The 27313-nt window shown below is 40.5% G+C and overlaps 1 protein-coding gene across 1 annotated transcript in view; it reads right to left on the reverse strand.

Moving 5' to 3' along the window:
* Positions 1 to 1803: 1803 nt before the first annotated feature.
* Mfsd8 (major facilitator superfamily domain containing 8) overlaps positions 1804 to 27313 on the reverse strand; it is a 28222-nt gene continuing 2712 nt past the window's right edge. The window contains exons 2-12 of the mRNA XM_051157095.1: positions 22643 to 22731; positions 20383 to 20426; positions 18396 to 18636; positions 17192 to 17305; positions 15032 to 15176; positions 13463 to 13518; positions 10304 to 10412; positions 7019 to 7153; positions 5155 to 5258; positions 4824 to 5071; positions 1804 to 2482 (exon numbers count right to left, since the gene is read on the reverse strand). Of these exons, the coding sequence (XP_051013052.1) occupies positions 2276 to 2482; positions 4824 to 5071; positions 5155 to 5258; positions 7019 to 7153; positions 10304 to 10412; positions 13463 to 13518; positions 15032 to 15176; positions 17192 to 17305; positions 18396 to 18636; positions 20383 to 20426; positions 22643 to 22731 (1492 nt within the window). The 3' untranslated portion in view covers positions 1804 to 2275. The remainder of the gene's footprint in view (positions 2483 to 4823; positions 5072 to 5154; positions 5259 to 7018; positions 7154 to 10303; positions 10413 to 13462; positions 13519 to 15031; positions 15177 to 17191; positions 17306 to 18395; positions 18637 to 20382; positions 20427 to 22642; positions 22732 to 27313) is intronic.

Consider the following 27313-nt stretch of genomic DNA (forward strand, 5'->3'; position numbering starts at 1 on the left):
AAGTTAGAAGTCTTCAATAGTAAATGGTAGCCAGAATTTTCTCTTAAAATAAGTTAGTCTTAGATACAAATAGGAGTTTATCTTCATTAAATTAAAAATTACAAATTTATTTTACTTCAAGAAATGAACTTAAAGAGCTTGTTCATTCAAATAAGGAAACAATGCTAGGTTTTCAAAAATACCTTCTTTAATATACAGTATTAGCCATTTCATACCTTAAGGTCTCTACTTTTCAACTTACACTCATTTTGTGTGCTAATTTTACCTCTTAGCCCTTTCCCTAAACCTATCACTTCCCTCACTTTGGTGACAAGATGTGCATTAGTCTAATCTTCCAGGAAGTGAGTGCCTTAGTTAAAAAGATGCAGTCACCTTTGCCAGATTGTAGTTATTTGTATTGTAATTCTAGGGCTGGGAACATGGTATTCTAAGATAAAAGCTTCCTCATTCTGTCCACTTAAATTTTTTCCCCCAAATATTTCTACAAGTCTGAGTCACTAGTGCAGATCCTCACAGTTAAGTAATTGGTAGTGTAGCTTTCTGGGCAATGTCCCTGTTTAGAGGAAGTGCAGCAGTATGGTATAGCCCTGAAGATAAGCGGCTTGTATATTCCATTCGTATGTATTAGGGATCAGGATCTATCTTCAGCCCTAAGCTTGCTGTGAGAAGCTGTGTTACACAGCAACACCGAGAGCTGGGCTCTGGACATACCACATAGGAGGAATTTAAGGTCAGAGGGACGAGAAACGGAAGAGCAGAAGAGCAAGTAAGATGTCCAGGGCCTGACAAAACAGAAACTAACTGAAGCGAAATGCTGCCATCACTTAGTGCTGATGGCTTCAGTAGACTGTACAGTATAAAGTGGAGAAAATAATGTTCACACTCAGATTTAAAACCACAGTAACATAATGGGGAAACACTTCTGCATCTTTTGCAGTGATTCCCATACACATAACAGTGTTCGACTCATACAGAGGTAGAAATGATGCAGTTTGATAGTTGCCTTTGGCCATTCTGCCTCAAATCCCAGCCTGACCAAGCAAGATGTCACAGCATCCAAAACCCAAATGCAGTTCTGCTGCTGTGAATGGTTCTGCAGACTGGCTAGAAACAGCTGTTCCTCTCTCATCACTGACAAGGGCCATTAACAGGTTAAAGTTTACACTAGAGTTTAAAGGACTTGGAAAATAGTAATAATTTTAAGAATCCATTTGCTGGGGGCTGAAAAGATGGCTCAGAGGTTAAGAGCACTGATTGCTCTTCCAGAGCTCCTGAGTTCAATTCCAAGCAACCACATGGTGTCTCACAACCATCTATAATGTGATCTGATGCCCTCTTCTGGTGTGCAGGAATACACATGGGCAGAGCACTGTATACGTAATAATAAATAAACCTTTAAAAAGAAAGAAAAAACCCAATTGTTTAAAAAAATCCATTTGCTGTAAATACCATATTAGAACAAATTTATTTGTTTCTAATGTAAATTTACTGGCAGCCCTTCTAAAGGTAGTAAAAAACCACCTTGACTGTCATTTTACTCCTCAGACACTAACATTATTTTTACTCATAGGTTAACTTAGAATCAGATTCTAAAGTAAAATAGGCAAAGGTGCAATGTGGGAATTACACATCGAGGGGGAGGTGATGGACTCACCTTAGGCAGGAAAGAAAAACTAACGCTTAATCTGGTTGTGGGCAGGCTAAAGGAATTTAAGGCTCAGTTTTATTTCATTAGGAAAGTGAATAAAAATGCTTTTTTTTTTATTTTTTTCATGAAAATACTTGTATTTTTTAGTTTTTTTTTTTTTTTTTTTTTTTTTTAATGTTTCATTCTGATGTGTTTGGTCAGTAAAGAACTTCCCTCCAGTTGCACTGCATAGTCTGTTGCTTTAGAGAGACCTCTACAGTTTACACTGACTGTAGTTCATACCTACAAACTGTTACTCATTCATTTTTTAATTCATGGGACTCCAGTAAGGTATGATATGAAAAATAGTTCACCTTATTTTGTTTGTTTGTCTTTTGAAACAGGGTTTCTCTGTGTAACAGCTCTGGCTGTCCTGGAACTTGCTCTGTAGACCATGCTGGCCTCGAACTCACAGAGATCCACCTGCCTCTGCCTCCCAAGTACTGGGATTAAAGGCGTGCGCCACCACTGCCGGCAACAGTTCACCTTTGATATGGAGGTTATGATCCAGAATGTTCTTAACATCCTACCTTTCATAGTTAAGTCACTCAGGGTTCCTAGGCAGCAAGCATCCAGCAGGCTGCCAGCTTACTCCTGGACCCTCCCATATCTGACAGAAAAGGCAATGAGTCTTCTGTAAACGGCTCCTATGAGCAAGATGGTGAGCACCACTACTCCACACACAAGGCTGAATGCCCATCGTGGGCCCAAGTAAGTGTACACATGGCTGATGAACACAGGCCCAAAAATCCGTGCTGCACTTCCAGAAGTGGTTAACCAGCCCATGTATATACCCTGTAGGGGTAAGGTAGAGGACAACAAATTAATTCAGGTTTAGTTATTTTAAAATAAAAATGGTGCTATTACAAACTTATAAGCAACACCTTCTCTTCCCTTTGAAATCTCTCCAAATACAGGAATAATAAACGGTATGGTCTTACAGGCCTGTAACCTAGCACATGGAAAGATCACAGGTTCAGGATGCATGACCAAACACTATCTCAAAAAACTAATCTGAAAGCCGGGCATGGTGGCGCACGATTTTAATCCCAGCACTCAGGAAGCAGAGGCAGGTAGATCCCTGTGAGTTTGAGGCCAACCTGGTCTACAAAGTGAGTCTAGGACAGCCAAGGCTAACACAGAGAGACTGTCTCGAAAAACAAACAAACCAAAAAACTGATCTGGAGAAATAGCTCAATGAATTTGGTAGTGTTTTCCTTATAAACTCAGATACCTGAGTTCAACCCCCAAAACAGATCAGAAAGCTCAGCAGTGGGAGTGGATCTGGGTTGGAGTGTGAGAATAGAGTGGATATGATCAAATCAAAGTGCACTAGATGACATGTTCAATAAAAATATTAAGAGCAACAACAACAAGCCGGGGGGGGGGGGTGGTTGGGGGGGGGGGTGGCTTGGGGCATGGTAGCACATGCTAGAGTCCCAGAACTGGCAAGTTAGAGACAAGCAGAACCCCTGGGTTGCCAAGGCAGTCAGCCAGCCTAGCCTACATTACTGAGTTCTGGGCCAGGAAGTACTGGTGTTACTAGATCCCTTGGAGCTGGAGTCACAGATCACATAAGCCGCCTAATGTGGCTGCTAGGACCTGAACTCCATTCTCTGAGAGATGTAAGCACTCTTGACTACTGAGTTGTCTCCATCTCCTTAGTTTGCTTTTTAAAGATGATCTTACTTATAGTCTAGGTTTGCCTAAGAGTTACCAAGTAGCACAGGCTGGCCTCAAATTTGAGATCTTCCTGCTTCTAACTCAGAAATGCTGGGATTATAAGCATGTGCCACAATAGCCAGCTCAATTTCCTTTTTTTTTTTTTTTTGGTTTTTTTGTTTTTGTTTTTGTTTGGTTTGGTTTGATTTGGGTTTGGTTTTTTGAGACAGGGTTTCTCTGTGTAGCCTTGGTTGTCCTGGACTCGCTTTGTAGATCAGGCTTCTACCTCCTGAGTTCTGGGATTAAAGTTTTGCGCCACCAAGCCCGGCTCAGTTTACTTTTTAAAGCATAATATAATTTGTAGCCATTTAAATAACTGCCATTAAAAAGTTACAAAAGTTAGAAACATACAGAGAATAAGTAAACAATAATCCAATTGTGATTAAGTGATGCCATATCTATAAAATGAAGTGCAGCATGTCTCTGAAAGTTGCTCTCTAAAAAAATTCCATGATAGGCACCTTGAAGTGCATATACCCATTTACATAGTCATATAACAGGCTGGAAATGGAGTCTGACTTCATTAAAATTTTAGTAATTATGACCTCTCTGAAACTGTTATTCGCAGTGCATCGATGTATTTTTAATGAATTAAAAAAATGACTTGGAGCATGAATGTGTGTGCTTACATGCTAAGGTTCAAACCTAGGGTGTCAGGCATTCCAAGATAAAGGCTGTACTTCCAGCCTATGAATTTTTGAGTGTGTCTTTGTGTTATTTTTGAGACTGACTCTCACCGTGGCTGTCCTGGACCTCACTATGTCAACCAGGCCGGCCTTGAACTTGCAGTGATTTTTCTGCCTCAGCCTCCAACATTCTTACCTAATCAATTTTGGGCCAGAGCTTTACTTCAGAGCACTGTCCTAGCATGTGCAAAGCCTTGAATCCAATCCTAACACTACAAAACCAACAGTTAAAATACACATAGGTAGGTCTCAGTGTAGCAGAACAGCAGTAGCTCAAGACCCTGGGCTTAGTCTCCAGCACACCACAGAAGAGGAAATAGATATAGCTGCCAAAAAAGTTTTTTAAGACAAGACTATTGTGTTTTCATCCCTTATAACTGCCTAAATGCAAATTTGTCTGCTAATTTTGGTTTTCTTTAATAATGAGTTTTAGAAATTTCAAGTTTAGAGGTTTTTTTTTTAATGAAAATTATTTTGAGCTAATAATTATTGCTCCAGGACATCTGAGTTCTGATTTAGCAATGTTATATTTCACTAGATAAATCTTATCAAACACATTACAATTTTTTCGGGTGATGGAGGCAGAGGTAGAACCTAAAGTTCAGGTGGGGCCACAAGGGATAGTGAGCTCTAGTTCCTGAGCTTGTCTAAACACCCACCCTCGCGCAGTGTCTGCTAAGAACAACTACAGCAAAAGGAGATGTGGGAACTGCAATTCACGTGCTCACCTGAGGTTTGGGTCCTAGAACTTTTGAATATAATGTATAGGACATGACATTGCAGGCTGGATAGCCTATTCCAACTAGCACAGACGCTGTCAGGAACTGGGCCAGATAGATCACCGGGGTGTACAGGCACCAGGCTTGTTCAACTGGGCACCCAACTGGCTGTTCACTGTGATCTTCTCTTGGAGAATTCCAAAGATTAATAATAACTTCCCCAAATGTAGCATTAGGGATTGAGCTATTGTGTAAATCTGTAAAATAAAGCAGGATAAGGTATTGCCCTCTGCTTCTAAAGAATGGAAGGGCTCACGCTACAGAACTGAAATCACTGTACCTTCCCACTGTACTTTGGGAAACTGGTTTCCCCAGGGTAACAGGATAAAGAAGCCGACCCATATAATCACGAGGCCTCCCAGGAGAATAGAACGCTCGCCAATCCTGTTGAATAGAAACGCTTGTTTTTAAATGAAGTGAAAACTCACAATTCCATTGCCATATGTAATTGTTACAAAGTTCATCGTATTTATCAATCGGTGCAATGCTAAACTGAATGCTCCACAGAAAGCAACCAGCACCCATCATGGCAGTGTACACCTGGGGTCTCAGCATCTAGACACAGGGCGGGAAGACTGGGAGGGGGTTCAGACCAGCCTGAGCTACATAGTAAGACCCTGTCTCAGGGAAGAGTTCAGGCCAGCCCGAGCTACATAGTAAGACCCTGTATCAGGGAGGAAAAAAAAAAAGACTATTCTAATAAACCGCTGATTTCAGATCAGGGGGTTGGACTCTAGATAAATATACTTATCTTTTCCTATAAAAAGTAGAGCTTGTCAGTAGCTATTAGGGGAAAGAGACTCAGAACCATTGTGAAGAATAAGCATGCCTATACATGTCTATGTTTGTTTTCAATATTTTAAGAATAAACCATTAGGGCTGGAGAGATGGCTCAGCAGTTAAGAGCACTGACTGCTCTTCCAGAGGTCCTGAGTTCAATTCCCAGCAACCGCATGGTGGCTCACAACCATCTATAATGAGATCTGATGTGTACTATATACATAATAAATAAATAAATCTTTAAAAAAAAAGAATAAAGCATTAAAGCTGTTCACCAGCTTTACATATATGACAGGCTGGGGACATATGGCTCAGTGGTAGAATGCTTGCCTCGCCCGCATGATGCTCTGGTTCAATTCCCAGAACCCAGAGAGAAAACTAAACTACGTGACAGAACTCATTTACACATGTGTACCTTCCCGTATTCCCCCGAAACTGGGTTTCTTTAGAGGGGCTGGAAACATCATGGTAAGCACCTGTCTCACATATTGGAGGCTCTAAGTTCAACTCCCAGCACCACATACACAAAAAGTTACATGGTCAAACAACAACTTTGAGAAATGATTTTACTGTATTTGCCATGGTGATGATATGGTGTTTATAAGCTGAAAACCTGATTAGAAGTTCTAAAAAATGCATACCTCTAATCCCAGTGCCTGAGAAAGAGGCAGGAGGATCAGCAATTCAAGGCTAGCCAAGGTACATGAGACCTCCTCATAAAAGCAAAACACAGAAAAATCTATGTAAATTCAGTTTGTTCTTTGAGACATGGTCTCAATATGCAGGGAATCATGGTCCTCTTCTCTCAGCCATCAGTGTAGAGGCTTTGATAACCAAAATTCTCCAAGCTTGAGTCATTCAATCTAGTAAGACAATGCCTTATAAAATGCACTTTTACTAATATACATAACACAATATATAACAATAGATCAGTGTTGAGTTATTTACTTAGAAAGGCATTTTGCTTTACCACAGTGATGCCATAGAATATAAAATTATCATGAACTCTCAGTAAAGTCTGCATTGTTTTGCAAACTTTCAAGAACTATAATACAGTCAGTCAGGCATGGTAGTGCATGCTCTTAATCAGGAGACAGAAGCAGGCTGGCCTATGAATTCCAGGTCTATAGGTCTATAAAGTAAGTTCCAGGCCAGTCAAAGCTACATACTGTCTTAGCAAAAAAAGAAGAAAAAACAAAACAACAAAAAAAGCTATAACACATGAGAAAAAAACTTGAAAATTATTTTACTAGCACATTCATTTATATTAGCACTGCTTCATGTATCTTTTTTTTTTTTTTTTTTTTTTTGCAAAACAAAACAAACAAAAAGATTTAAAATAAAATTGAAAACATGTAACTTACCTTTTGGAAAGTAATTTAACTCCCATGAAAATAAGAACTGCCTCAACTCCAAAAGCAGCAAGGATAATTCCATCATAGAGCACAGCCTGCTCCTGGGTCCAGGCATACATGTCCATAGTTAACGGAGTGAGGATTCTAAGAAAAGAAGAACAGACTCTTTTAAATAGCAGTCACTAAGAATTAAATATAAACATGAAAAATAATACCTTTAAGAATATACAACCCTTTAAAATTTAGTTTATATAAGGAACACAGTTACATGCAGAAGGCTTGCCAACAGGAGACAACATAAATCAATTATAACTCGACCCTTCCAGCAACGACTCATAGTTATGTAGTGGTTGACACTGATCTTTACTTTTGGTGGAGCTTTGAGCTTTAAGGGTGGGACTCTGTGACTAACTTCTCTTTGGGGAGTTTCCTCTACAGAGGGACCACTGTTCCCATCAAGAGCCTCTACAAAGGTAAACTTTACATTGACATGTTTTTCAAAATCAGAAATGTATTTCAGTTTTCCTGGAAGTGTACTTTCTAAATGTTTCCCGTCATTATCAAAGTGAGTAAGTTACCAGCAGTTTCACACTAAGGCATTGTTAGTGCCCACTGTTATTACTAGAGCCTAGAGGACTTTTCCCTCCATCAGTACTTTGCCTGTTTCTTTCCCTCCCTATGAACACCTCTGCCAACTCTACTCTTATATTCTACCATCTTCTGTTGGCTGACAACAGAACAATTTATATTTATATACAAACAATTAAATTTTTTATTAAAAAGAATAGTAGTATCTTGACAGGCACAGTTGCGCATGCCTGTAATCCCAGCACTCGGAGAGGCAGAGGCAGGCAGAGCTCTGTGAGTTCAAGTCTAGCCTCATCTACAAAGTGAGTCCAGGACAACTAAGGCTACACTGCCTCAAAAAAAAAAAAAAAAGAAAGAAAGAAAGAAAAAAGATAGTATCTTAAACCTTGAAATCAGATAAGCTGATATAGAAAACAAATGCATTGTTTATGAGCTAAACAGTCAATGTGTCCCTAGCAATTCCTCCCAGGTACAGAACCCAAGAGCAAGGCCAAAACTCAAGCTGACATGTGCACAGCAGCATCACTCAGCATAGCTGCATGGTGCCAACAAAACTCATCGGCAGATGAACAGGCAGCTAAAAGTGGCTGGTACCTTCCATAAGAAATTAGGGCCAGGCATGGTGGCACACACCTTTAATCCCAGCACTCAGTAGGCAGAGGCAGGCAGATCGCAGTGAGTTCGAAACAAGCCTGGTCTACAAAGCGAGTCCAGGACAGCCAAGATTAAAACAGAGAGACCTTGTCTCAAAAAAAAAAAAGTTAAGAACCCTAAAAAACCTCAAACTCAGTTAAATGAAGCATGCAACACCAAAATACTGCATGCCACAACTTATACGAGGTTTCTTACACAGGTCACTTAGAGCTGGTAGAAGCCATGGGGAGTAACGGTGAGAGGGTGTACCGCTTGACTGGGATGATGGTAAGATTCTTGACATGGTTCACAAAGTTATGACCATACGTAATGTCATTGTGTTCAACTTTTCAAAGGCAGTTAAAAGGTCTGGAGAGATGGCTCAGAGGGTAAGAGTACTTGCTGCTATTACAGAGGACCCAGGTTCAAATCCCAGCACCACATGGTGGTTTGTAACTATTTGTGATTCCAGTTTCAGGAGACCCAATCTTCTCTTCTGATTGCATTGGCATCAGACACACACATGGTGCATGAAACACTCATAACATTAAAAAAATAAATAAATAAATCTAAAATAAAATTTTCTGTTGCTATTGTTTTTTAAGACAGGGTTTCTCTGTTGTAGCCTTGGCTGTCCTGGACTCACTTTGTAGACCAGGCTGGCCTCAAACTCACAGCGATCTGCCTGCCTCTGCCTCCCGAGTGCTGGGATTAAAGGTGTGTACCATCACGCCCAGCTAAAAAAAAACATTTTAAACTAGCTAAAATACTGGGCCAGATTATATAGGTCTGTAAGCCCAACTATAGGAGGCTGAGACAGGAGGATGACAAAGTCTGCCTGAGCTACAGAGTGAGTTCAATGCCAGTGTGGACAACTTAGTGAGATGCTGTCTCAAAATGAAAAGTGAGCAGCGTGTAGCTCAGCAGTCAAGCGTTTGCCTAGCATGCCAGAGGCCCTACAGCCAATCCCCAGTATTAGGGGAAAGGGTAATGTGGCCAATTTTATGTGTTGTGTGTTTTGTATTAGAAACTTATTACTTTGGGGCTGGAGAGATGGCTCAGAGGTTAAGAGCACTGACTGCTCTTCCAGAGCTCCTGAGTTCAATTCCCAGCAACCACACAGTGGCTCACAACTATCTATAATGTGATCTGATGCCCTCTTCTGGCCTGCAGGTGTACATGCAGGCAGAGCACAGTATATATAATAATAAATCTTTTTTTAAAAAACATATTATTTTCAAGTGGATGAATAATTTTGAAAATATACACCAAGCACATCTATATGTATTGACACAAAAATGTTATGGTGCATGGAAATAAATCAAGTTGTCAAATGGTAACATTACAGCTTATGAGAGTCTTTCCCTCCCCACTTGAAGAAACAAAGTGGCTTTTTGAAGGAGTGTGTGTGTGTGTGTGATGCATTTGGAACTGATTTACAATATCTAGTTTTATATATATACTCTTTTCTCTTGAAAGGGTCATGTGATTTTTTTAAAAGGATGAATGAAACCTACACAGTTGTAAATTTTATAATTTTTGACCAAAGATTAAATATAGCTAATATTGCCAGATTTAGTGTTAATTATATTATGGTACTAAATCTACATATATTTTTATTTAAATTGGCCATGGTGGTACACCCATTTAGTCTCAGGACACAGGAGACAGGGACAGTCAGATCTGAGTTTAACGCCAGTCTAGTCTTTATCGGGAATTCTAGGAAAGCAGGATACATATAAAAACTCTGTCTCAAAAAAACAAAACTAAAATGAAAAATAAAACAAAGCAAATTTATTTAAGAAAAATGTGCCTTACATAATTTGATTGGTTGGTTGGTTGACAGGTTTTGGCTTTTCCAAACAGGGTATTACTGTGGTTTTTACTACATTGTAGTCATGGCTGGCTTCAGTCTCAGAAATCCACCTGTCTCTGCCTTCCGAGTGCTGAAATTAGAGGTGTGCACCACCACTGCCTGGCTCTTACTTAAGTTTTTAAAATCCAACTCTGTAAGCATAAGTAAGCACAGATTAGTATGTAATCAGATTTAAATAAAGACAGAATAAAACTTACGTTTCAAAAACTGCAAAGATAAACAAAACCACAAAAAACAGAATATTGGTAGCCACAACAGCAACATGATCAATACTTCCTTCAGGAATCTGAAGTTCATCTGTATTTTCTATAAATAGGAGAAATATGGTATTACCTATATATCTAATTTTTCAAAGCAAAGCAATAGGAAATTCTTGGCTGAGGGTGGTGGCTCACACCTGTAACCCCAGCACTCGGGAGGCTAAGGCTGGATGGCCAAAGTTTGAGGCCAGCCTGGACTATTAGTAACAAAACAGGAGGGAAGCTGGGAAGGAAGGGAAGGAGGCAGAGGGAAATAGTCGCAGGGGGAGCAGCCTTCAAATGGTGTTTAAAGTGGCCACTCTTCCAGGGAGTGCATGAGGACCATCAGCTACAGGAATCACTCAGTTGGCTTGTGTTGCTCTCTCCCAGTCCAAAGAGTACATTTTGTAGACTTCATGGAAAACACATTTGCTTAGTTCCATGTACAGATTTTTCTACCTTACCTAAAATTTAAACTTATAATGATTTTATTAAGTAATATCAATAGTTCCTCAAACAGTTCCCAGTTCTTTGGTTCATTTCAATGGCTCTTTTTTTTTTTTTTTTTTTTCCCAACACTATGTATTATTAGTGTTGGTAAAAATCTTCCTTTTGGGACAGTGAGATGGCTCAATGGCAAAGGGCCCTTGCCACCAAGTAAGGACTGGAGTTTGGTCCCCTGGATCTATGTGGTGAGAGAGGACTCTCAACGTTCAGCATATCATAAACACAAAATACACATAATTTTTAAATGTTTGGTTTTATTTCCTGTCATTAAAAAGGTTATGTGAGATTTGTGAGGAAGAGGTCAGTAAGCAGGGTAGCAGGCAGATCAGAACTGGGTGGGAATGAGGCTGGTCAGTACGTGTGTGTAAATGTATGAAACTGTCTAAGGAAATATTAATTGAAAGTTATATTAATGCTAAGGTCGGTGACATACAGTTATCCCTGTACACAGGAAGCTTAGGCAGTAGAATCATGATTTGAAGGCCAGCCTAAGCTATAACAAGACCTATCTCAAAAATAAAAGTATTTGTATCTTTGCATGGCAATGTCTTTAGACTCTCACCTTGAACTAATCAGTTACATGACGTACTCAGTACAGACCATTCCTGACATAACTTCAGTTATATGCACGGCCATATGCATCAACTCACATTCATCCCTCACGTTGTTATTCAGTGTCAATGTCATAAGTAACACAAGAATGGACATGTATATTCTCTCTCTCTCTCTCTCTCTCTCTCTCTCTCTCTCTCTCTCTCTCTCTCTCTCTCTCTGTGTGTGTGTGGGGGGGGGGGGCGGGGGGGAGAAGCAGGTATGGCTTTCCCTGACATAGAACATTTGTGTAAGTTCAGGAGAAAGGTGGTTTAGAAATGGTCTGTAGTGGCTTCTGACTTTGCTCTGCAGTCCAGCAGGAGTACTGGCCACCTCCATCCGATCCGTTCACCTAAGCAGGCCATAGCTCTTCTGACCCTTGTACTGTCTGGGATATACTCTTCTAATTCTTAGTTACTACCCAGAGCCTGTCTTGACCTCTTTGAGTCAAGTGCAAATGCTGCCCCAAGTCAGACTGAAAATTCCAACATATATGGTTAGTTCCCTGCAGCTTCTACTCAGCACTGGTTGCTGAAAGGGAACTCAGAAATGCATCCCAGGCTGAGGAAGGTGACTATGTGCCCTGATTACAAGAATTTTAAGGAAAGACAGCTTTGATATATTGATACAATTTTTAAATTAAGTTGATTTATTGATTCATTTTTATGTGTATTAGTGTTTCGCCAGCATATATATACAGTGCTTGAAGAGATTAGGAGATGGCTTCAGATACTCTGGAACTGGAGTTACAGGAAGTTTTGAGCCACCATGTGGGTGCCAGGAACTAAACCCAGGTCCCTGTAAGAGCAGTAAGTGCTCTTAATTTCTGAGCCATCACTCCACCCACCCCCAATTTTATGTAATTAGAAATTAAAATCTACTCAAGGAAAACCTCTTTAAACTTGACTATATTTAAAATTTTAAAAATCATATAAGTTTTTACCAAATGGATTTTATCAAGATATTTATTGAACTATAAAATTATTTTATGTGAAAGTATTTAGTAAAATTTCACTTTAGTTTTGTGAAATTTAATTTAGTTTATAATCTTATAAAGTCACCGAACTCACCGAACAAGTGTCAGTTTGCATTCTTTCATATGGCTAGAGGCTACAACCAGTAACTAAGTAACTATTTACTAAGGAAAATATTCCTACTTAACAGACTGGGAACTTAAAAATAAGCCAGAAGCAGATTTAAAGGAGTGGGCTGTGAAGATTAGTGAAGTGTTTGTTATGCAGGCATGACGATCTGAGTTCTGGTCTCCAGCATCCACAGCACTCAGGTGTGGTGGTGCTAACCACTTCACTCAGCACTGGGGACAGAGACAGGTGGATTTTTGGGGCTCACCAGCCAGCATTCTATCCAAAATGGCAAGCTCCAGGTCAGTAAGAAACTGTCTCAGAAAGTAAGGTGGAAAGCACACGGGGGGAGGGGGACATCTGATTGTGCAGACCCACATGGGAACGTGCCCCTGCACGTATGCATATCCCACACACCAGCAAATAATTTGTAAGATGAAAATACACATTTATAAAATAATAGAATGGCTACTTAGGTAATTAAGGTACACGGAACTGCTGGAAGCCAGGTGTAATACACCTGTGACCCCAGTACTTATGAGACTGAGGCAGAAGGATCTCAAGTTGTAGGGCAGCCTTGCTCTCAAACATGTCATTTTCAAGGTCAGCCTGAGCTACATGCTGAGACACTGTTCCAAAACAACTACAAAAACTCTTTGAGACAGAAAAGGCTCCCTGTACCTTGGTTACAAGGACCATGGCAAAAAGTGCAAGGATTTTAGGATAAGTGATCTTTAGCTATGGCTTTAGCATTGCCATTCATAAATACCACATAACAGATAGGTATAGGTTTGTTTAAGGAAATTAATATAGACTTCTTTCACCTTTGAAAAGATTCCCCAGTCACCCACTGTATGGTGTTTGGGGGCAAAAGCTATGTGAATATTAACCAAATAGAATCAGGATACTCAGGTGGTGCAACACAGGCTGACAGTACCTTCTTGACAATTCACATTCTTACACTGCCGTCCCAGGTCATCCACGCGATGCTCTCTTAAAAAGAATAGCACACATATTAACAAGACCTTAATTCAGAAGCAGATTGCTTATTTTTAGCACCCTATCTTTCCCACAGTCAGATAGTTTCTCTTATTGGCTTCTGAGAAATACAATTATAAATGAATTACTAAAAAAAGAACAGTAACTATATCTTTTTTTGTTAGTACTGGACATGAAGCAGAGCCTTATACATGCTAGATAAGAAAGCCCCAAAGCCTCGAACTGTGTACCTCCAGCGTGACCTCACTGAGAAAAGGCCCAGCACTGTTGCCCAGGCTGTCAAATACCTGGGGTCAAGCAATCTTCCCACATCACTCTCCTGACCAGGAAGACTACATATCATCATATAATACTTTTTCAAAATGTACTTAGAAGTGTACATGACTTGCCTTAGTACATATTTGAAGTTTTCAATGTTTTAAAAATTAGCTATAAGTGGTTTGGAAATTTTGAATGAAGCACTCTTTAAAAAAAATCCAACATAACAATGCTAGGTTGGGGTTGGGGGGCGAAGGGGCCCTTCACATCTTTAATCCCAGCACTTGGGAGGCAGAAGCAGGTGGATCGTTGTGAGTTCGAGACCAGCCTGGTGGTCTACAAAGTGAGTTCTAGAACAGCCAAGGTTATACAGAGAAACCCTGTCTCAAAAAAAAAAAAAAAAAAAAAACCACACAAAACAAAACAAACAACAGCAACAAAAACAGGTCTAGGTTTGGTGGCACACAGCTATAATACCAACACTTCAGAAGCTAAGGCCAAAAAAGCCTGAGTTCTGAAGCAGCCTTGGCTACACAGTAAAACTTTTACTAAAAACTAAAATAAAAACAAGAAATTCTAAGTAATTATACTAGCTTTAGAAAATGAAATACTATTTCAATACCTAGAAACTTGTTAAATCAGGAGCATAGCTTCCTAATGTATGTTCATTCCTAATCTGTCTTACTACAGCAGTTGCCAGTATAGCACCCTTTAGCTGAGCCCATCCACAGATCGCTGACCAGGCCTCACAGCTCAGGCTTATAGTCTCAGCTGTCTGGAGGCTAAGGCAGAAGATTGCAAATTGAAGGCCTTCTGGTGCTCAGAACACTTAAGCAACTTATCAGAACCCGACATTAAAATAAAAAGTAAAAAAAGTTAAAGGCTAGAGAGGGGCTTCAGCAGCTAAGAGCACTTGCTGCTCTTGCAGAGGACCTAGGTTCGGTTCCTGAAAGCCAATTGTGTAATGGCCATTCCAGAGGACCCAATTCTCCCTCCTGGTTCTTGAAGGCACTGCATGCATATGGTTCACATATATACATGTAGGCAAACACTTAAAAACATAAAAATAAATCTCTATAAAGGCAGCTAGGGACTGGAGGATACAGAGTCATAGTAAAGGGCTTGCTTAGCATGCATGAGGGCCAGTACTACACACACAAAAAGACTGAGAATAATTTTCCTTCAATAATAGCAAGGTTAGTTAAAATTTAGAATCTACAAACATAGCTTATCATTTCTATAAAGTTACCTTAATGTAACAAGAATCAGAATCATGTTTAGAACTCCAAGGAAGGCTCCGAGTAAAACCGGTGCTGTGTACATGTTGATCTGCAGCTTGATGGCGTCCCATGTCACACCCTCTTCTCCAACGAGTGCAAAGCAAGTCTGAAACACTAATAAAGTAATATGTGAACAGTAAGTTTTGATATGGGAGGCAGAAGCTAAAAACTGTACAAGATGCTCACCACAGAACTGCTAGGGTCTGTATGGAGCTGCCATGTGTGTTAAGGGATCTCAAGTGGAGGGAGAAAACTGGCTCTTGGTTGGTAGAGACAATTTAGTCTTTTCTTATATAAACCACAGACATACATATGTGTATATTTATATGCATATGTGTTAGGATATGTGAGAGATGTGTGGCATTAATATTCAAGCAGGATGGAATAAATAGAAAAACTATCTAAGAAGGCTCTTTAGGGAGGCAGTATGAGAAAGATGACACACAGATGTGTGCATTATACAACTCAATCAACTCGGTATCATCTCTTCTTGATCTTTCAGTTTTTTATAGCATATACTACTTTATTACTTTCTTTTTAAATTTGTTTTTATTTTATGTTCATTGGTGTTTGGCTTGCATGTATGTCTGTGTGAAGGTGTCAGATCTTGGACTTATAGACAGTTGTGAGCTGCCATGTGGGTGCTGGGAATTGAACTCAGGTCTTTTGGAAGAGCAGTCAGTGCTCTGAACTGCTGAGCCATCTCTCCTGCCCTATTATTTTTTCATAGATCTATAATGTGTCACCATATTTTCCACATGTTTAGGGTCTTTTTTTGTTGGGGGAAGGAGGAATGGTAGGGACTGAGGCATTAGACATGCTAAGCATCTACCCTACCACTGAGCTATACTCTAACCCTTAGTATCTACTTTTCTAAAAAATAAAAAAAAGCCACTCTGTATAAAAGTTAAGCTACACAATTTATTCAATATATAAATTATAAATTTTAAATTATATTGATTTGTGTTAGTGTATGCATGTGGGGCTGGAGGGCTTGCACCTGCCAGGATGCACCTATGAAAGTCAGAGAACAACATTCCAGAGTCTGATGTGTCCCTCCACAATGCAGTCTCCAGGGTGCAAACTCAGGCCACAAGGTTTGGCAGCCAGCATAAAAGTAAGACCTACTGAGCAATCTTATTGTCTCAATTAGTTAGAACTTTAATCAAGGCAGAAAGCATAACATTTTTCAAGCCGACCATTTTGAATATGACTGTGTATATGGTCCTTAAATTTTACATATTTAGTGTCACTTAATATTGAATCAGTGGTGAAACTTGGATGGAACAGTCCTAGCTTTCACTTCTGGTTGAGATGATTTCCCATAGGCCCTATTAGTAACTGGGATCTAACCTCAGCTGAGGACAAAAGCAGATGCTGTCCTTACACAAATACTTGGTACAAAGCACCCACAAAAACATTAGTTCTGAGGCCCATACTTCCCACCTAGTTTATTGATTCTGGGAAAACTCTCTATACCATGGGATAGATACTCATCTGTAAAATGAGGCAAACAGCACTTAAATAAGAGCTCTGGTGTCAAGGCAAATACTAATATATATTTTTTTAAAAACCTACTGTCAGGGACTGGAGAGATGTCTCAGTGGTTAAGAGCACTGACTATTCTTCCAGAGGACCAGGGTTCAAGTGCCAGTACCCACACGGCAGCTCACAACTGTCTATAACTCCAGTTCCAGGGGATTTGGCACCTTCACACAAACATACATGCAGGGGAAAAAAAGCTCAAAGATATTAATGTCCCTCCATGCTAAGGCTCAGTGGTAGAGTACTTGCCTAGCATGCTTGAAACCCTGGGTTCAGTCACAATCACACACACACACACACACACACACAAATAGAGTAGTTTGGGGAGATTGGTGTTTTATCTTTTCATGACTATGATGATTTTTAGTGGACATACAAAATGTTTCATTATGATATTTCTATGTATATTTATCACTATACTTTGCTTATGTTAACGCATCTTACTTCCTTGGCTCCCTCTCTCCTTTTTAAAGTTTCTCTCCTTTTCCCTTTAGCCAGAAAGTCTCACACATGGACTACATTTAAATTTGAACCTCAGAGGTTACCCCTATTCAAATTTAAGTAGTCGAGTAAAGACCACCTACCTGGACCCAGAATAAATCCCAACGCTTGACATGTACTTGTGTTGGCCATGGCGCTTGTTCTTTCCTGAAGGGAAGTGGCACCAGCAATGTACGATCGGACAACAGCCACATTTCCTAAAGAGACAGTGCCCAGAGTAAAGGAGTCACCCTTCAGCTCTAACACTCACCTCACCAGACTCTACACAGAGCAAGAAATATTAATGAATAACAGGGTCCCTTCTTTCCCTATGCCACCACACAAAGTGTATAAGAACACAATATTGTCACTGATAAACAGTGCAGCTAGGCAAGGGGTGCACACCTGTAATCTCAGCAACTGGGAGACAGAGGCCAGCCACATAGTGTCCTAGGCCAGCCTAAGGTATATAGTGAGAGTCTGTCTCAAAACCAACCACCACCAGCAAGACAAGAATCCAAATAAAACAAGCCTACCCACAGGAGTAAAAAATATAGCTTTAGATAATGTAAAGTGTATAATACCAAATTTTTCTTATCAAATAATAGTCAACTGTGCATTAACAGAGTGTTACCTTATAAGGAAATGCATCACAAACTGCATGCATAAATATGTAATGTTGAAGTAGAAAAGGTCCACTAAGAATTTAACTAAAATAATTTTTGGCTCGAGAGAGCATTCATATTGCTCTCTTGTAGCCCACTTGAGTTCTGTTCCTAGCGCCCACATCAGACAGCTCAGAAGCACCTGTAACTCAAGTTCCATCTACTAGCCTCTCAGGACACTGCTCTCACTTGCAGACACATACATATACATAATAAAAATAAAAGGTTTTACAAATCTATTAGGTACTTGTTTTGTAGTACAGACTCCTAGGGCCACAGAACACTTAAAAATATCATTTACTGCTTCCAACACAAAAAGGCTTACTATAATTGGTGAAAAAGATGGAACCAGTACAATAAGGCACGCAAAGAATCCATTCAAGAAGCCTGAGAGGGCTCCACACTAGATATAGCACTCAATGTGCACCCTGAGGGTGAAGACTAGCAGAAACTAAAGAGGGTGTGTAGCAGGAGGACCGTGAACAAAGGCAGGATGGTAAAAGGCATGTGCCTCTTCTTAAGATGAGTTTGCTGCACTCTGGGATGTGAGACTGAGAAGGGATGACACAGAGACATGGCTAGAACAGGAGGGAAAATGTGGCCTAACACACACAAACACACATGGACACACACACACAATTACCTGCTCCAAATCCCACCAGTCCACGAGCAACCAACATGTAGTATTTATTATGAGCAGCTGGCACGTGGACATATGCGTATAGGCAGTTGGCTGCCACCGAAATAAAGATGGAGACGATAAGAGGTTCTTTTCTTGGCCTATAATTAGACCATAAGCCAAATAGAGGTGAAGATACCATTTGGCCAAGACTATATGAAGCAATAACCCAGCCCAAAAAACTTGCATCAGCTGTTTGATCAATCTGCAGAGAGAAGTAAATGCTTTAAGAGTCATTACACAACAGCAGTCTTCGGCTTCTGGCAGTCATAAACATTCCAAGACAGACTTCTGCATGCATGTAAGTGTTCAGACACTGGTAACTAAGTACCTAGGAACATGGCTGCTAGGTCAGTTAGTAAAACTATGTTTTGATTTGTGACAAATATGCAGGTTGTGTTCCAGAGCATCTGCATTCCTACCAGAACTTCCGTGGGCTAGTATTTCTGTGGAGGGCTCCTGAACATGTAACAATCCTGGGGGACTTCATCACTGTACACCCGACATCATACTACAAGACGGCAAGTACTGAGGATACAGAGATGAAGTAGAGCCATCCCTGAGTCTCCTCAGAATTGACTCCAGGACGCCCAAGGACGCCCGAGGACACACACGAGCCCTTCATATAGAATGTGTTTGCATACCAGCTACACATACCTTCTACAGGTGTGAGTCATCTCTGATCACTTACAATGCGCACTACTATGTCTGTAAAGAAAGCTGTTATACAGTACAGTTTAGGAGGTAATAAAAAAAAAAAAAAAAAAAACAGTACAGGTGATTTAAAAAATAGTTCTATAATACAGTTCAACTCAAGAATAAGAAGAACCAACTATACACAGAAAACCTGGCCTAAACTAGGTAACAACAATCAGAAAAAAGCTTTCTGAAGATGTGAGAGGAGCAGAGGCTTGAAGGGTGATTACAAGGTCGAAAGGAGGAAGGGAAGGAGAGACAAAGTAAAACCCAGGAAGGAAGGAGAGGAGAGGAGCTAGATAGGAGCTAAGATAATTGTGTGCAGCCCTGCAGAGCCTGGGTCCCTGAAGTCTGTATGTCAAACACACTGTGTCTGCTTATCTGCTATAGACCAAAGCCTAACACACGTGGACCCTCGGAAAATCAGTAAGCAGGGGATGAGCTAATAAAGATACAGAGAACTTAGGGTTGAGTAATCAGAGTAAGTGATTCAGTATAAGTGACTCAGAGTAAGACAAAGAAGTGAGGAGTTCCAGGTGTAAGAGAGGACAGTGCAGGCCCTGACCTTCACATGTGAAGGACCGTGAAGGACAAAAGTGAACTGAACACAGACTGGTTTTTGTCACTGTTCTAGGACAGAGAAACTTAACAACTACATAGTGTTGGCATTGTCCTAGGCATCATATGTAATCTAGAGATGATTACAACATACAGGGGAATGTGCGCGTGTTATATGCAAATACCATATCAATGTATGTAATGGATTTGGCACACTTTGGGGGGACCTGAAAAAACAATCTCCTAGGAACATCAAGAGACAGCCATAATGCCTATGCTTTTCACAAAGTTTTCCTGAAAATTCAAATTAATTTCACAGGAAAATCATGAAATTACTCCTTAAAGATATCATCTGTACATTTTGAGAACTCACTTTGTCTTCTTGAGCTCCTTTTCACTGGGGAGGTTGTGACAAGATGTGAGCACGGCTGACTAAGGAGGCAGCCATGCCTTCACCCTGTCAGCCATGCTCCAGGCATAAGTCCAGTTCTTGGCCCAGCACCCTTTCTGTTCTAAGTGGTGTTGTTGGTACAGTAGAGCATATGACTGACTTACGCCTCTTTTGAGGAACTATTATTTTAAGTTATTCTGGAACAAATCAAATTACAGAATACTAAAGACACTCTTTAGATAAAGCTCAAGCACATGTGAGTCACTACTATTATTACTTCACAGAACAGAACTGAAATGCACAAACCTTTTGAAGATATGGCCAGATTGACATTATCACAATTGAAAAACCTGCAAAGAGGCAGACACATTTACTTGCATTATAGTAATGTAATCACTATTACAGGCATAGCTTTTAGAAAGGTAGCAAGGATTTTAAAAATAAACTAGAAACAATAAGGTAATTTTAGTCTAAGAGAGATTACTGAAAGCTTCCGCACTGTTTGACAGAGCAATTCACTGCAAGGAAGATGAGAAGGAGGGAACACCATCTCAAGGAGAGTATATGACCTCAGATACTTAAAGATGGCCACATTTTAAAGGCAAATTCTTGATTCCATTTGAAAACTAAAATGGAAACTCTTGTCCTGTTTGTCATTGTTATCTTTTTTGTTTGTTTTGTTTTCTGTGGTGATGGGGATCAAACCCGGGCCTCATGAGCTCTAGGTAAGTTACCCAGCCACACCCCAGGCCTATTTGTCCTTCCTCGATGGTAAGCAAATTCAGCCAGAAATTATGAAAGGCTACTCCTAAACGTTTAGCTTTTTTGCTGGGTGTAGTGGCCCATCTTTGTAATCTCAGCACTCAGGAGGTTGAGACGGGGGATCAAGAATTTCAAACCAACTTGAGACAATGCTTTACATAAAGAAATAATTTAATGAGATATGAATAATTAGTCACATGACTTGCCCCTTTACAGTATACAGTTCATGTAGAGGGATAGGAGAGGGCAACAGGAAGGTAGCTGTATGCAAAGTGCACTACATAGGGCTGGAAAGATGGTTTAGTCTGTACAGGGCTTGCCACACAAGCATGGAAACCCTGGTTTGGACCCCCACTGTTACCTAAAAGCTGGGCACAGAGGTCATCGTCCATAACCCTAGTGCTGAGAGCGAGGGTAGAGTCGGGAGGGGCTGACTTCTTTCACACACTACCCTAAGACTCATGCATCTCGTAGCATCTATTAGTTAAGTACTTCTTCCTTTTACAAAGTCTATTTGCGTGGGGTAGAAGATAGCCCAGTGGTTAAGAGTACTTGCTCTTCCAGAGGACCTGAATGCAGTTTCCAGCACCCATACAGTGGCTCACAGCCATTTGTAACTCTGGATCCCAAGTTCCAAGGAATGCAACAGCTTCTTCTGAGTGCCTCATATACACCCACAGGCAGGCAAAACACTCATACATAAAAATAAATGCCAAAAAACCCCTAAGTCTATCATTTTGAGATAGGGTCTCACTATGTAGCCTTGGCTGCTAAAGTCAATTTTCTTGTTTTAATTTCATTATTACTGTGTGTGAAAGTGGCACTTGCATGTATATGACTGCAGGCACACATGTGGAGGGCAGAGGAAAGCTTGCAGAATCCACAGCTTCCAGAGATTGAACTCAGTCGCCAAGCTTGCATGGCAAGTAAGTGCTTTTGTCCCCTGAGTCATGTTGGTGTCCCTAACATCTGTTTTGAATGTAACAGATTTTATTTCTAGCATCATCTTTATGTTTTAGTTTTACTTTGTGGTTTTTTTCCTTTTTTTTTTTTTTCCTTTTTTTGTGGGGGCAGGGACACTGTTGGGAACCCCAGGACCCCGGCCATGCTGGGCATCACTCTGCCACTGAGGTGCATCCAACTCTCTAAGTACTTGGAATTGAATTGATGCTGATGAATAAAGAAGTTAGAGGGCCATTTCTTCCTTCGGCAGACCTGGTGGCCCACACCTGTAATCTAGCACTTAAAAGGCTGAAGAAGGAGGAGCCACAGAGTAGGACACACAGTGAAACTGTCTCAAACCCTCTCCCACCCAGAGCATAAAAAGGTACACTTTACAATAAAGAAAGCTACATCAAGTACAATGTTTAACATTCCAATTAACATCTCAAGTAACTTTTTGTCATTAAACTTGAAATTGTTTCTTAGATGGCTGAGTAATAAAAACTAAGTGTTTTAAAGGAAGAAAAAAAAAAAAAATCAGCCCAGTATGTAATCTCAGCACTACGGAAGCTGAGACAACAGAACCCTGAGTTCAAGGCTAGCCTGGGCTTCATAGTGAGGCCTTTTCTAAATAGATAAGTTAGGCATGCCTTTAATCTCAGCACTTGGGAAGTAGAGGCAGGCAGATCTCTGAGGCTAGCCTACTCTACAGAGAAAATTCCAGGACAACCAGGGCTATTTAAAAAACAAACAAACAAACCCTGTCTCAAAAACAACAACAAATAGATAACTAATCTTAAAATTACCACAAAGCTAAAGCATTTAGTCTGAACTGTAGAACTATGTAACTCCCAGCACTTACCCACACTGCTGAGGAACATAGTGAGGTAGAGAATCCTAACAGATCTCCATCTACTCTTGTAATGTTCTTGGGTTTCTATCACGCATTCTCTAGGTGGAAAGAAAAAGGTTAACAGAGTTGAATGTCCCTAATCTCAAAACATCAAACCCAAACTGTTACAGTAACTGAGTGTGGAGATTCTATCATCTGACTTCATGCATCAAATTACAACAAAAACGCACACGCAGGAAGATACTTTGTACCTCCTCCAAAGACCCAAGAACTGGGAAATCCCAAGCATTTCAGATAACGCACAAAGGCTGGACCTTCTGTCATTAGGAGCAGGTATATATGCATTGGTAATTTTACTTTGTCTTCTCTAAATATAGGAAAGTTATGGGCTGGGCAGTGGTGACACATATCTTTAATCTTAGCACTCAGGAGTCAGAGGCAGGTGGATCTCTCAGTTTAAGGCCAGCCTAGTCTACAGAGAGAGTTCTAGGACAGCCAAGGCTACATAGAGAAATTCTGTCTCAAAAAACAAAACAAAAAACCCAAAAATATGAAAGTTATATAACAGGCAAATTATTGATATTGGCTCTGGTGACACTAATTCACCGTTGAAAGAGCATTTTAAATAACACTGGATTGTAGGATGGTATTAATGCACCATTGTATATAGACATTTGGATGATACAAGATCCCTTTAAAAAGTAAAACATTTTTCAAAGTGATTACTATACTCTACTTTTTCAAGTTTTCATGTTTATGTGGTGCGCATGTGTATATGGAGGCCTGGAGGCAGATGTTGCTGGTCTGGCTAGCCAGTTGCTCTGGGAATCCGTCTCTGACTTCTGATGCTGAATTATAGGTGGGCCATCATAACCACGTGGCACTTACATGAGTTTCTGGGGACCTAAACTCTAGACCTCAGTTGGAAAGTAATGGTGCGCGCCTTTATTCCCAGCACTTGGGAGACAGAGGCAGGCAGATTTCTGTAAGTTCAAGGCCAGCCTGTTCTACAAAGTGATTCCAGGACAGCCAGAGCTGCTACAGAGAAACCTGTCTCGAAATAAACAAACACAAACAAACAAAACAAAAAATCTAGTCCTCTTGCTTGCTGGGTAAGCATTGTAACCACTGAGCTGTTTCTAATTTTCTATTGCTGAGTGCAAAAGAAATTTGTTAATTTAACAGGATTAGTAAATAAACTTTCTTAAGAAAAGTTAGCCGGGCATGGTGGCAAACTCCTTTAATCTCAGCACTAGGGAGGCAGAGGCAGAGGAATCTCTGTGAGTTCAAAGCCAGCTTGATCTACACAGAGAAACTCTGTCTCAAAAAAGAAAGCATAAACAAAAAAACAAAAGAAAGAAAGAAGGAAAGTAAAGAAAGGAAGGAAGGAAGCTAAAAAAAAAAAAGAAAGAAAGAAAGGTTATATAAACTAGATAGAAGAAATAAATCTCCCCCAAATGGGATATACAGGGGGAGGTAATCCCCCTCAGGAACAGTCATAGGGGAGGGGAATAAGGGGAAAATGGGAGGGAGGGAAGAATGGGAGGATACAAGGGATGGGATAACTATTGAGATGTAACAAGAATAAATTAATAAAAAAAATACAAAAAAAAAGAAAGAAAATTAGTGAGATGGGCCACGGTTCCTGCTGGATGACCTAAATTCCCTCCCTAGGACCCACGTGGTGAGAGGAGAGATCCGACTCCCCCAAATTGTAGACTGACCTCTGTGAGTATATCACAGCACACACATGCTTGCATTTACACATGAATAAAGACAGTAAAGATACATGTTTCTATAACGACTCTCATGTTTCCAGCATGCATACTTGATGGAAGCATATTACTTTTGCTGTGAGCTGTTCTGACTAGAACAATGTAACCCAGCCTGGCGCTTCCTAGAGCACTGGCCTTGGCTCTGACGTGAACTGCCAAATAAAGTCCGCTTGTGGACCAAAGACCTTACAGTGATACAGCAAACTGGTTTTGTCTTTTGGATAAATCTATAATCTGGACTAAAAATGAGTATATTAGTTGACATCCTCCATTAGGAGACACCTGAGTGTTTATGCTTGTTAAATGATCACACAGGTACGAGAGCTGGCAAACTTACCTTGATGAGCGCACTACTCTTCCCAAATGTCAGGACACAGTTAATGCCTAGTTATGGTCCAAGAGTAATTCCTTTTGGAGGAAGGATTTGATTAGTTTTTGTTACCACTGTTCTTTTGTTGGGAGGTCTTTCTGAACAGCCCAGGCTAGCCAGAGGCTAACTCCTTTTGCCTCAGTAAAAGTCTAGTATTAAAGTCTGTGGTCCAAGAGTATTTTATTAAAATAGACCTTAAGGTTGTTAAATTTAGTCATCAATGAAAAGCTTTCTTTTTTCAAATGTATTGTACTTAGAAATGGCAGAAAGAGTCGGGGCAGTCGTGGTGTACACCTTTTGATCCTAGTACTTGGGAGACAGAGACTGGCAGATCTCTGTGAGTTTGAGGCCAGCCTGATTTACTGAATGAGTTCCAGGACAGTCAAGGCTACAAGGCTCCACAAAGAAAAGCATGTCTAAAAAGAAAAAAAGAAAATGGCAGAAAGGAAAGACAAGAGACAAGATCTGCTGTTTGCTAATTATGTATGTTTTATTAGTATACTCGTGGAGGTCAAAGGATAAACTGTGAACCAAAGCTAAGGTCATGAGGCTCAGCAGCAAGTTCCCTCATACACTGAGTCATCATTCCAGGCCCCATTACTGATGTACTGTAAGGGCTTAAGGCACTGCATATACGCCTAGAGCGGTGGCACACACCTGTAATCCCAGCACTCGGGGAGGCAGAAGCAGGTGGATCCCTGTGAGCCACCTTGGTCTACAGAGCAAGTTCCAGGACAGCTAAAGCTACACAGTGAGACCTAGGCTTGAAAACCAAAAACTTTCCTAGCCAAAAAGGCAGTTACAAGTTCATTGCCAATGTTGGTTATGTAGTGAATGCAAGGCAGCCTGGCCTGTAGAGTGAGAATGTGTCTCATATTCCTGCACTTAAGAAACTGAGAAAAAACAGGTGTGATGGTTTAGGCCTCAGTGTGTGTCCGAACATTGGGCAAGAGGATCAGGAATTCAAGGTCATGGTGGGCTACATAGTAACTTCATGGCCAGCCTTGGTTCCAAGACACTCTGGAGAAAAAAAATGGAGGAGATACTGAGGTGTCAAGATCAACATTAACCTAGGATATATAGCAAGACTCTGCCTCTGCCTCAATTTTAAAAAACATTTTCTTCTTTACTTTTTAAATTTACTTTTATTTTATGGGCATGGAAGTTTTACCTGCACATATGTCTGTGACCTGCACCAAATGTATGCAGTACCCATGAAGGCCAGAAGAGGGTGACAGATCCACTGCAAACAGAGTCACAGATGTTTATGAGCTGTCATATGGTGAGCCAAACCTGGTCTTCTCCAAGTGCTCTCAAGTGCTGTGCAATTTCTCCAGACCCTAATTTTCTTCTTATAATCATATCTCTTAAATACTGATGGGAAAAGTAGAATTTAAGACAAAATTTTTTTGGAGGGTGGGGGATGGGGTTGGTTTTTCTAGACAGGGTATCTCTATGTAACAGCCCTGGCTCTCCTGGAACTCTCTTTGTAGACCAGACTTTTGCCTTACCAGGGTGTAAGAAAAAATGCTGTAGCTGGGTGTAGTGGCACATGCCTGTAATCCCAGCACTCAGAGATGCAGAGAGACAAGGGAAGCAGAGAAAGGAGGACCTCTGTGAATTTCAGGCCAACCTGATCTACATAGCAGTTCCAGGCCAGCCTGAGCTACATAGTGAGACCCTGTTTAAACAAAACAAACAAGCAAAAGAAATGCTGTTCTGGGGCTGGAGAGAATGAACGCTCAGAGGTTAAGAGCACTGTCTGCTCTTCCAAAGGTCCTAAGTTCAATTCCCAGCAACCACATGGTAGCTCACAACCATCTATAATGAGATCTGGTGCCCTCTTCTGGCGAGTAGGCATACATGAAGGCAGAACATTGTATACATAATAAATCTTTAAAAAAGAAAAGAAAAGAAATGTTGTACTTACTTCCAAGAGGATTTGTTTGACTTTTACTTTCTATCTATTATTACTGCCACATTCTGGGTCTAATTTTCCCACTGGAACTCTCTTCCAAGTAGACTGTAGTGGTCTAACATTTCCATAACCACAGCTCCAGAGGGCAGAATGTTTAGCAAATGTATGGCTTAAAATCCAAGAAAAGTACACCAGGCGAGATAGTGTATGCCTTTAACCCCAGCATTCAGGAGGCCAGGTAAGTTCAAGGCCAGTCTGGTCTACAAAATGAGTCCAGAACAGCCAGAGCTAATATATAGAGAAACTCTATCTTGAAAAAAACAAAAAAACAAAAACAAAAAACCAGGAAAAGGACACAATACACTGGTGGGAACTGAGCACCTAGGTAAAATGTAGCATGAATAAATACATTTTGCATTCAGTGGATTCTCATGCACAGAGACTGGTGCGACGCAGCACTGTACTTTCAAGAGACCAGCTCTGGACTCACTCCTAAAGAGCAAAACACCTAGACTCAGAGCTGGAGAGAAAGAAGGGCAAGCTTCTGAGACTACCGTATATAACTGGAGAAATACGACAGAAGAAGGTGTGCACTGTAAGACAAGCACACTGGCACT

This window comes from Acomys russatus, chromosome 15 (assembly GCF_903995435.1).
Source record: "Acomys russatus chromosome 15, mAcoRus1.1, whole genome shotgun sequence".
NCBI lineage: Eukaryota > Metazoa > Chordata > Mammalia > Rodentia > Muridae > Acomys > Acomys russatus.